At 38.5% G+C, this 12,236-nt stretch overlaps 1 protein-coding gene across 2 annotated transcripts; it reads left to right on the top strand.

The window, feature by feature from the left end:
• The first annotated feature begins 296 nt into the window (after positions 1-296).
• Positions 297-12,006, top strand: LOC139442735 (aarF domain-containing protein kinase 1-like). Of its 2 annotated transcripts, none has more exons than XM_071223616.1 (9): positions 297-722; positions 2,785-2,868; positions 3,699-3,902; positions 4,582-4,740; positions 5,423-5,581; positions 7,008-7,124; positions 9,384-9,527; positions 10,301-10,498; positions 10,671-12,006. In XM_071223616.1, the coding sequence occupies exons 1-9, from the start codon at positions 579-581 to the stop codon at positions 11,022-11,024; spliced, it is 1,563 nt and encodes a 520-aa protein (XP_071079717.1). In that variant the 5' UTR covers positions 297-578; the 3' UTR covers positions 11,025-12,006. The 2 variants fall into 2 exon arrangements, with proteins under 2 accessions (XP_071079717.1, XP_071079718.1); XM_071223617.1 differs by having other exon boundaries at positions 2,793-2,868.
• Positions 12,007-12,236: the final 230 nt, after the last annotated feature.

A 12,236-nucleotide genomic window follows, 5' to 3' on the forward strand; every position in this document is an offset into this window, starting at 1 on the left:
GTCATTAAGGGACTAATGAAATCAATATTTATGCTAGTGAGTTTTTACATAGAGGGACATTTATAAGGTACGTCAATAAAATAAACAGACACTGATTTGGTGAAAGCCCATAAGTAATTTCCGTTTGACTGGCCATTGCACTTGAACAGCGTTTGCGTCGACGTTTTCAAAGCTCCTTGCAACGACATCTCTGTATCTGTATTACATTAAGGTAGCACGCGCTGACATGATTTTCAAGATACGACGGAGACAAAACCTAGTCTACTCCAGCGCACTTGCTTCCGCTGTATCTTCTTGGTAGGTGAAACTTCTGGACATTGTAAGCTAAACTATGTCAACACCTTTATTAGTACGCACTGGTCATAACATTGATATCGGGAATGGTAACAAGAGTGATATGTTCCCAGACACCGTAAATATTTTTTGAAATAGAGAATTAATTGTATTAATCTCTACTTCAGCGTGACCAGTCAGCCTAGCAGACGACGCAAAGCATTATGAAAGCCAACTTAGTTACCTAACCAACCTGACTTTGATTTGTATGCAGTTCACCCCTTGCTTCAGATGTAGAAGCCCCAATGATGGCACGACGTGGCATAAGGTCTTTCTTCAAGTATGGCCTTGTTGGATCAACGGCTGTTGGTACCGGTATTTTCCTCCACCAAAATGATTGGGATGTGTCGTCGATCGGGGCAGTCAGATTTGGCAGGGCAGCATACGCTGTAAGTCTATGTCATATTTTCTCCTTAGTATCTAATCCTTCAGTATGTTTCCACCAAAGTCTATTTACACACCCAGGGAAATAAATAATATTATAACACTTTGAGAATTCCTGGTCAGCATTGGTCCCACCTTCACGACCAGGCCAGCTGTGTCATTGTACCCCAAAAGCCTGGGATGCATGTCATGCTATCAACCACTAATGTTCCTAACCCATTATGGAGTAATATACAGTCGTTGAGATATGTTGGAAATTAACTGATTACAGTACGCATACAAAATAAAAGAAGGCTAATATAATGAGAAACCCTAAACCCAGGTAAATATTAGCTTGCAATGCTCAATACGCACGTGACAAACTGAGAATTCCGTACAATGCACCTTCAGAAATTGAAGTCATGATAAACCCATTGACATGATGATAGATCTAAGATTAATTGACAGTGATCTTGTAACGTGATGTGGGCCAAATTGGTAAGAATAAAAGTGTTATCCTATTTTAGTGAACATTTATGAAAATAATAGTCAGTAAATTATTAAATGCCAAGGCAAAACTGTAAGGGACAATTAGTTTGGTACATTTTATTTATCATAGACTGACTGAGACAAGTTAAAACTCTTGCTAATGCTGCACACTGCCTACTTTTCAATTTGCTTGGTGGAAACATATTTTGTATTGGTATTCTCTCAGAAGAGTTTTGAATGATACATATGACAACCAACTGCATTGGTTAAATAAACAAAATCATGCAATAAATTCTTACCACTTCACATATAAAATATATCTATTTGCAAGATTACTTAAGCCAGGGTGACATTTAAACAATTGCCTTCTATGTTTCACTAACCCTTAGAAACATTTACCAGCTTAGGGGTGGTGGGTTAGCATTAACTTCATATGGGCTCTGGTTCACCGAATATGTTATCAGTTTTTGTTCTCCTGGGACCTGGGTAATTATTGCTCCAGTAAGAACTGTTAATTAATACAACTTTTATTTTTCCCAAAGTCTTATTGTGCTTACGAATGGATCTCAGTAAGTAAAGTAGAGTATTGTATACTAGTATTTGAATAATGAAATGAAATAGTGTCATGATATTTGAAAACTGATAACCGACATGTATGTTATGCTGATCATAGCTGTTGATAATAGCTGTTGATGAATACAATGTTAATTTTTATTTGCAAGATAAATTTTTAACCCTGTGGGGATTCTGTTTTGTAATAGATTGTGAGTAACCTAGTTGTAAGTGTTGACTAATTGGATTGGGTCACCATGATATTTAGGGCATGATGTATGAAAAAAAACATGATTCAAGGAAATTATGGTATATACATAGCCCTATTAACCACACACATAAGTAAACTATGAGTCCAAGAGGATGAGGGTTCTTGTACATGCCAGATGTGCCAAGAATTATGTTATAGTCAAAACTTGCCTTTGAGCATCATTATCATTAGATTTTCATTTTAATATTGACAGTATTAGTACACTGACAGCTGACTACATTGACATATAATTGTACTTACCTGGAGGTTACATTTTACCAGTACTGCCAAAATGTAAATTGTGGGCCAGACATTGTGAGAGTTTGCCTGTATTGTCTATTTATGTTACTCAGTATTTGTAAATGATTTGGTCTGAACCCTGGTGTGGGATTTTGAGAATGTTTTAAGCATATTGCAGTTACAATGCAACCCCCTAAAATGGCCTCATTGACAATTTCATACCAATTGAGACACACAAAAATGAAATATTTGACATGTATATGCTATACATTTCTTGATTTTAGATTTTAATGCCAGATTTGTTGTATTTTAATGAGGAGTTTGTTTATTTGTAGCTCGAGATGAATATTATGTGTGGGTGAACATGAAAAGTACATACTTGACATTGAATAAAATTGTTATACCACAATTAATGATGGATATTTACCATTTAAAAATAGATATAATCATTTCATATATACAGGGTAACTGATCAATCATCTATTATAATCAATAATCGGCAGCCACTAAACATGTGGTCACAGTGTTCAATCACAAGTATACATATTTTGTTTCAGGCTTTTAGGGTGGCTGTTGACTACAAAATAACCTACAGACATCTATATGACAACGACCCAGATTACCGTAAAAAAGCATCTATGGTTGGTAAATCTGAAATTATTATTTCCTAGGGGTGGTCGTGTAGCCTTGTGGTTAAAGCGTTCGCTCGTCACGCCGAAGACCCGGGTTCGATTCCCGACATGGGTACAATGTGTGAAGCCCATTTCTGGTGTCCCCCGCCTTGGTATTGCTGGAATATTGATAGGGACAGATATGGACTATTATTCCTTGCTATGTGGGTGAATGAGTTGGGTTTTAGAAACATTTCAGCAATGGCTCAGCAGGAGACACCAACAATGGTCTTCACATATTTTACCCATGTTGGGAATCAAACTTGCCCTTTAGCTTTAACCACTAGACAGACCCTTATTTGCTCCAAGCACAAAGAATTTTGTTTTGAGTGAGTAAGTTTGGTTAAACATTTGTATGAGCAGTATTTCAATTTTGTGAAGTCAAGTCAGCTTAAAGTGGGAGGATAGCCAGAAATGATGCCTGTCTTAGATATTTACAACTTTGGTGTAAATGCATTGGCATGGTTTAGTGCTGACAAACATAGAATAATAATCAGGGTTTTTTCTGGATTCTAACTGATGATCATTGGATTTGGGCATGAATTGTGGTGAATTGATGCGTCTTAGACACCAGGGCCACCTGTTTTGAAGATTTGAGTTGCTCTAACAGGCTTTTAAAATATTTTGGACTTGCTTAAGATTTGTGATATTTATGATTCACTGAGATACACGTGACGTCTTGAAAATTGTATTAGTACAGAACTTTCTTGAAAAGATATTAGGCCTAAGCAAATGTATGGCTGCCTCATTACATTGCGTTACAAAGGTGGGCTTCAGACCCTTGATACTATTTTCTTCAGGTACATTTACGCTCAGCTTTACGGTTAAGGGAGATGTGTTGTGCGAATGGTGGAGTGTTCATCAAAGTTGGGCAACATGTCGGTTCCCTGGAGTACTTGCTGCCAAAAGAATATGTTGATACCATGAAGGTTCTCCATGACAGGGCGCCGAAGTCGAAACTACAGGACCTTTACAAAGTCATAGAGCAGGATCTTGGGCAAAAGGTTAGATGTTGTTGCCTAAAATTAGAAGAATTTTTTGTGAACTTTAGCTGTTTTTATCACCAGCTAGGTTGAAAACCTCCTGATTATTTTGAAGATAAACTGAAAGATAAGGGATACAATTCATATATTTTAACATCAAGTCGACGTATGCTATGCTGTTAGACAGAGGCTAGTTGGAAGTACATAAGGATCAGAATATCCTGATTGTCAAGCAGCCATTTCCATCACATGTAACTGATTTGATTCTCTCTTGAAGATCCGGGGTAGAATAGGTCTTCAGCAACCCATGCTTGCCGTAAAAGGTGACTATGCTTGTTGTAAGAGATGTCTAACGGGATCGGATGGTCAGGCTCGCTGGATGGTTGAAGCATGTCATCGATCCCAATTGCATGGATCGATGCTCAGGATATCAATCACTTGATTGTTTGGTCCAGACTTGATTATTTACAGACCGCCGTCATGTACCTGGAATATTGCTGAGTTCGGCGTAAAACAACAAACCAACCAACCAACTCTCCATAAAACAGACTCTGTTGTTGAAAGAACAGTTTCAACAAGCATTATGCTGTATTATTAGTAAAATATGTATTCAAGTGGTCAGTACCCAAGTGTCTGGTGAAATATTAGTTGTAACAATGTCATACGCTTTATGTCAAGGTGATGTGAACTTATTTTATAGGTAGATGCTATTTTCACTGACTTTAGCCCGGATCCGTTGGGTGCAGCCTCATTGGCACAAGTACATAAGGCTTATTTGAAGGATGGAACAGTTGTAGCTGTCAAAGTGCAGCATCCTACAGTCAAATCTCACTCTTATGTCGACATGAAGACCATGGAGGTTTGTAATTATTTGTGATGGAAATAAAAACACTGTGAAAGGAAATCAGGTTTTTAGATTCAGGATGAAAGTGAAAGTGTCTTTCATTCCTTGTTCTAATCCTAATGTCATAGATTGGGGGGTCACTAGATGCTGTATAGTCTAAACGGTGTTTAATATGTTAATGTCCTTTTGTTAAAAATACAATAAAGAAGGTCCAAAGGTTCAAAACCAACAACAGCAAATCTCAGGAACCCTGGGACTCATAGTCTCTGAGTGAGGCATCTTATCGCCAGCACACAAAGTCAGCGATCTAACCCACTCAGCCAGCGAGGCTTCCACAAAATGGAAGTCCGACAACTTGTTGTCTAAATCATGTACTTTGTGTACCTCTTTGATAAGTGTAAATTGTCCGAAAGGTTGTATACTCCCCAGGGAGTTGAGAATGGTAACAGGAATGCAAATGGATACACTGGTCGGGGAACAAATAAAACCACATTTTGGCAGATACTAGTACATGGATACCTGTGGTATATAAATGTACATGTATAATATAAGAATAATATAATTTCCCAAGTATAACATTTGCTACATTTGACTACTTTGTAATAGGGATTGTTTAATTAGCCTTGAATATATTTCATATTTGTGATAATGATATGAATGAATTGGTATTATTGCTGAACTATTATATCCTTTGCAGTTCCTGCTGAATGCAGTTGCATGGGTATTCCCAAACTTCCAGTACTGCTGGTTGTCTGAAGAAACAAAGAAAAATCTGCCCCTTGAGCTTGACTTTCTCAATGAAGGGAAGAATTGTGAAAGAGCATCAGAAATGTTCAAGAAACTTGACTTCCTGAAAGTGAGCAAGAGAGTATTAATTGATGGTCAAATCAAAATCAATATGACTTTTTTCTTGACATACCAAATCTTTTTATGTTTTAAGAGGAAACTGACTTGCAGTCAACTCAGACAACATTTAGAAAATCTAAACAACAAAACCAGTCAGCCTGTCTGGATTGTGTGGTGTTAGAAACAGCCATAATTAAGAAAGAGCCCTGAGGAAGGCTGTCACATGTATAGTCATGTAACCAACTCTCCATATACACAGATATTAAGAACAAATTTACTACAAGTTATGAATGTAGGACATAAATTGGAGAATAAGTGTTTTGCTTCCAGACTTGGGAAGTCAATTGTTGGAAAAGTAAACCAACAGCCAACGAAAGATCAGTTAGGTTGATGCTGATGGCAACCATTCAGTCACCTTGACCTAATTCTAATTATCCCCGCTCAACAAAGGCTCCATCCGAAACCCTTCAATATTTTTTCATAAAACTTTGCAGGTCGGTCAAGTACATGCTGAACTGGTGCCTTTTGCTATTTAGAAATTATAGAATTTTTTATTTTTTACGTTTCCATGGCAACAAGGTGGACTTAGGTTCCAAACTCTTCTTTTTTTAACAATTTCCATGACAAGTTCCACCTCGGTTAAAAAAGGTTAGGGTTTGTTTAGATTTAATTATGTCATAAATTCTGCAACAGGGGCGTGGGATATAGCCACGTTAGTGGCAAACTTGTCTTGTTGTTTTTGGCCAGTGCAGTAATCACTACTCTTATACACAACTTGGAAGTTTGGTTAATATCAAGAGAGCAGCAAGACCACAGAGGCTCACTCTAGATGTCTAGATAATGTCCTGATTATTATAGCTGCATTCCATTATGATAAATACCCTTGACCTATTTGTCACCAATCTTCATTTCAGAAGTAGCATCACCATCTCCAATTCTTTTATCACCAGCTTGGCACAAAATTCTCTTGCTCCTGAGCTTGAATTCAACATCCAATCAAAATGCATCTGCTGCACATGATTTTGGCATACCAGTTGATCAATATTTTGGTTGTTTTTACGTCGCATTCAGTACTATTCCAGCTCTATAACGGCAGATCCACATTCAATATTGCAGTCTTGTAATTACTATAAGCTGGAAAGATGCTTTCATGAGAAGTAAGACATAATGAAGTGAATCTTCCAAGTTGTATTTGAAATGGATGGCAAAAAAGCAAGCTATGAACTGGTTTCATCCCTGCTTGTTTCAAAGAACAGTGTAATATGAGTGGATGGCTATTTAAAGCATTGTAATTTTAACTCAAAATGAAGCTAAGGTGGCCAATTGGTCCCTGTTATAAATTATGATAAAATGGAATTACATAGGACAATCAAGAATGCAGTCTAGAATAATCACTGCTGCGTTACTGACTGCTTTATCTGCATTTTATGTTGCAGATGCCAAAAATATATTGGAATTTGTCATCTGAGAGGGTTCTCACAATGGAGTTTTGTGAGGGAGGGAAAGTGGATGACAAGGAATATATGAAACTGCACAACATCTCTGTCAATGAGGTATGTTGAAACAGTAATAGTGTTGAAAACCTGTATTGTTTCATTGGGTGACTTAGACTCGATTGTACCTAACATGCCTAAAACATGATCAAGTAGAAAGTTCAGTTATCTCCCTTCAATTAACAGGCCAATAACAGTGCATTTCTTGCATTATTTATAAAGAATCAGTGATAATGTGAGTGTTGTATTCTTTCCACAAGAAGTAGATGCACCACTAGTTTACTTTCATAATTGTCCTGTAGAAACAATATCTAGTTGGTGAACATGCTGAAATGAAATTAGATCAGAAAGCGATTTACTTATTTGAAGGAATTCTGCCTGAAGTTTATGTTTATATACAGTCTTCAGTGTAGAAAACTTGCATTCAGTGATTATTCTGTGGAGTGTCTTTAAACTATATTCATATCTCCATACTCATTATTCAATAATGCATGGTATTTCACTGGTAACTGTACTCCGTGAAATACCGCATGGGGATTCCGTGTTATGATATGCTGATGCGCTTTGAGGACGCACCAACATGAGCCCACAAAAATATCATGATAGTTGGAAAAGAACAACGAAAATATCCCATGGTTTGGAGTTAAGGAAGCTCCAAAATGTTTGTCAGGTTTGATAGCTATTGTGAGTCAGCAACAATACGCAACAGAGAACGGTATTCAAAAACACTTTTTACACATGCAAAGCACGAAAAATGGAAAGTGTTATTACTTTTTCATGCAGAATTGGGGTATAAAGGGATGGCATTCAAATAGCTGTAGCTGCGGAATAGCACTGAGGAGCAATCCCGAGATTGACACTTGAGGAACGGGAATGGTGCCATTGCCATGATTGAAGTTGGCATGACTACAAGGGCCATAGCAGCAAGGTTTGGATGTCACCACAGTGCCATCACAAGACGGAACCAGTGATTTCAACAGACGGGACTTACCAGAGACCGACCACGCCCAGGGCAACAACGTGGGACAAACAACAGCCAGGGGAGACCGACAGATTGTGAGGGCTCATCTCGTGATCGAACACTTCTGGCCCTCCAGAACATCAGCTACCATTGTAGGTCGACAAGGAGTAATCAACACCGACACGCCGGAGACTTTAAGTGACCATCATCCGATTCTGACACTAAGGCTCCGAAATGCTCAATTGTTCTTGGGGGACATCTCTTCTCCGATTGTTCCAGATTTCACCTCAGGAACGCCAATGAAAGTATACGGGCATGGTGTCACCGTGGTGAACATTATCATGATTGGGACTGATTGGGCGACGGAAGTGTGATGGTTTAGTGCAGTATCAGTTTTCTTCACTGAACACAGCTATATGTATGCATAGGTAGTGTTAATGCGGTTAAATACAGTGATGCCATTTTATTACGTCACATCGTCCCCTGTTTCCATCAACACCAAGAGCTCATACTTTCCAACAGGACAACACCAGAACACGTACAGCACATGCTTCTATGGACTTCCTGACAGAATAACGTACCTGTTATGTCGTGGCCTGCATTATCTCCCAAATGTTTGCCTATCTAGCACTTGGAGGCTACCAGGGACAGCACATTGCACATTGACCTGAAATCACCAACATTAGAGAGCTCGCACTTGTCCTGCAACGCGAGTGGCGTAGGGTACCTCAAGCTGTTATCCAGAGACTGATAGTGTCAATGAGAAGGCGTTGTGTGGCATGCATTGCAACCAGGAGCGGTCATACTGGGTACTGACTTTGTCTTTGGATCCCTTGTGTGTTAAATTTCCTTTACATTAAAATTGTGTACTGTTCAATGACATGTGTCATTACTAATGTGGAACGAAGTTATGTGAGTGTGATTGTAGTACACAGCCAACACCATAAAAAATTTGGTTTAGCATCAATTTCACTTTTTACCTCTGGTGAGTTTTCAATATGTTTCAGTTTAGGTCCCAAGCAGCCACTGCTGGTTGCAAGAGGCAACTTGATTGAACGTGGGCTAAGGCTTGGTACCTTGGTTGAAGGCGTGGATTGTTGCTCACATATCAGTCACTGGATTGTCTAGTCCATACTCGATTATTTACAGGCTCCCCTCTCATAGCTGGAATATTGCTGAGTGCTGGGTCAATTAAACAATAAACACACACACAAATCCATTTAAAAAAAAAAAAAAAATTACAGGCAATTAGCTGCAGATAGTCAGGGACTTAAATGGGTTGTGAACATGCTGCCAGGCTCACATATGCTTTATGTCTTCTGTAGCTGACTAATGAGCAGATTGATTTGTTTCTTCAGGTGAGCCAGAAGCTGGGGAAGTTGTACAGTGAGATGATATTTGTGCAGGGCTACGTGCACTGTGACCCTCACCCTGGCAATGTGTTTGTACACAAGACAAAGAAAGGAACAAACATCATTCTGTTGGACCATGGTTTGTACCAGGTAACTTCCCTCCCAAGTATGTCTACTTGTTTATAGGAGACCCAGTCATATCAGTTGCCTCAGTGATATGGACATAGGCCATTTTATGTCACACTTGCCTCAACCTCATACTGTAACATGTCGAAATATGAGTGTTTTACATAAGCCAATATTTCACAGCAAATCTAGTTAAACAAAACGTCTGATGATTTTTCAGATTGGGGTTGAACTTGCTTTTGCATGATAATTAAATTTCAGGCAGTCCAGACACATGATTAAATATTGCAAATTGAATGTGTACACATTTCTCATCATTATCTGAAAACATATAATAATCGATGCAGGATCTATATTCAGTCTGCCTCAGTGACTTATTTAACACTGGTTTTCAGTATATATATAGAACATTGACTTCTTTTGTCATCATTCATGTTTTATCTCCTCTTAGAAAATTGCCAAAGGTGTGGTGGTGTGTGTATGCTTATTAAAATCATACATAATGAGATAAATGAACTTTTTAGAGATCAAGTGGTAATAAATGACTTAAATCAAACGTCTATGAAACTAGAACTCTTAATTTCTTTAATTTTTACCAGGCAATTATATGCCCCTCCTATACTGCTGTTTTCTCTGAAGTGTAATGTACACAAGAAACTACGGACTGTTATTTAATGTTTGGTCTTGGTAGGGGGAGCTTATAATTGATCTACAGACTGGCCTGGATGTTGGTCCGGGATTCTTTTTGGTGGAGGGTGCTTAATACCATGAATATGGTATCTTGTCTTGTATTGTAGACTCTGAGTGATGACTTCCGAGTGAACTATTCGAAGTTGTGGATGTCGCTGATCAGTGCAGACTTGGAAGGCATCAAGACCTATGCTCATGCCTTGAACTGTGGGGATATGTATGGCTTGTTTGCCTGCATGTTGACAGCTCGGTCCTGGAAGGCCGTCTCCTCAGGCATGGATAAGCATCCATTCACAGAGCAAGAGGTAGATAACTATCTGGCAATACCCATTCACAAACCCTTTTTTGTTTTGTAATTTTTCAGCCTTTAAGTATCGGTTGATGGCTTATTTTTACCAGGAGTTGCAGACTAACAGCTTCATGACTATAAGTTCTTCAATGTTCTCCTGCAATGTTACAATTACAATTTTATTTCAGGGAGACGATATCAAGGGTAACGTGGCAAGGTACCTTTATGAAATAACATTAATATTAAACAAGATACCAAGACAGATGTTGCTGATATTAAAGACCAATGATGTTCTTCGTGGTATTGAGTCCTCGCTACAGACTCGTGCAAATGCTACATCATTCATCAACATGTCCAAGTGTTGTATCCGTGGACTTGCTCATTATCATCTAATGACATGTAGGACATGGACTTGTCGTCTACGAATCAGGAGTAAAGAACAATGGCAGCTTTTCAAAATATCACTGTACGAATTCTACTTGTGGTGTGTCAGTTCACCCCTAGGACTCTATTTCCACAGGAAGAAACCTTTGTATTCTTAGTGACAAATGTATCAGGAATGTGGGACCTTCATTTTCACTACAGATTGGATTGACTTATGGATCTTAACTTCTTTTTTCATTTTCATTGCCATGTTACAGTACACACTTTTTTAAGCATTCTATTAGGGCTGGGACGGGTAACTCGGGTACTTGGGTTGGGTGGGTACTGAGTAGGACCCGGTATCCACAGGACTACCCGGACCCATGTGATATTTTGTTTAATGGCAAAAAGTCCCTATGTTTAAACTACAAGTCACTAATGTTTGCAGTTCTTCCTGACTATGACACCCATTCCTTCTGACTTTTACGTTTGAATAAAAATAAAACCTTAGTCAACTTCAGTGTATACACCAGATCGTGTCATACATGTAACACATTTTACCAGAGCTATGGTCAAAGTTTTCCCAATCGATCAGTTTGTACGTACATCTTGAGACCTACAGCGGGTACCTGGGTAGGGTCGGGTAATAGAGGGGTGGGTACCCGGGTAGTAAATTTGGACCCGTCCCAGCCCTACATTCTATTTAGAACTTTATCAAGGTACACCCGAGGGAATTCCGAGTAAGAATAGGTCCCCAGCCGTCAATGCTGGTCATAACAGTAAGAGGCAACCAAATGGATGACTTTGTCTGACTTGGTTGATAATCCGACGTAATAAATGGTTTGATGCTCACAATATCAATCACTGTATTGTCTGGTCCAGACTTGATTATTAGGGTGTCATATAGCTGGACTATTGCTGAGTGCCATGTTAAACACTAGTACTAGTATATGTACCATGACATTGTATTGAAAACAATAAAGAAATTGTAATCCATCAGTATATTCCATTGCCGCTTAACTTTCTTTAAATGACTGTGTATATGTGGAGGCAATTTCTGTGGAGATCTGGTTATGAAATGAAGATGATGGTAGATGGAAGATTTGTTTATGTGAAACCTGGTTGTACTGCCTGTATCATGTGTAAACGATGGTCATTTACTTGTACATATACTTTTGTCAATGCATTTGGTTGTTGAAAATAACAGATTGACAGAACCATTGAGGTGTTATCAGATTCTGAATACTTCATTATCTGAATAACTAAACAAATACATGAAGTAAATGTCAGCTTCCTGTCAATTTCAATGATTTGGTATTTACTACAGAACAGAAACATTAGAAAGGGATCTGTTGCTTAATGCTAAAATGCATTAGATGCCTATAGCATCC

The sequence above is a fragment of the Haliotis cracherodii genome, unplaced genomic scaffold, assembly GCF_022045235.1.
Source record: "Haliotis cracherodii isolate W230 unplaced genomic scaffold, xgHalCrac1.p SCAF_5, whole genome shotgun sequence".
Taxonomy (NCBI): Eukaryota; Metazoa; Mollusca; class Gastropoda; order Lepetellida; family Haliotidae; genus Haliotis; species Haliotis cracherodii.

Coding starts and splice junctions, on each gene's coding strand:
- LOC139442735 (XM_071223616.1), top strand. CDS start 579: ATGATGGCACGACGTGGCATAAGGTCTTTCTTCAAGTATGGCCTTGTT. Junction 723..2,784: donor TTGGCAGGGCAGCATACGCT/GTAAGTCTATGT, acceptor ATTTTGTTTCAG/GCTTTTAGGGTGGCTGTTGA. Junction 9,528..10,300: donor TGGACCATGGTTTGTACCAG/GTAACTTCCCTC, acceptor CTTGTATTGTAG/ACTCTGAGTGATGACTTCCG.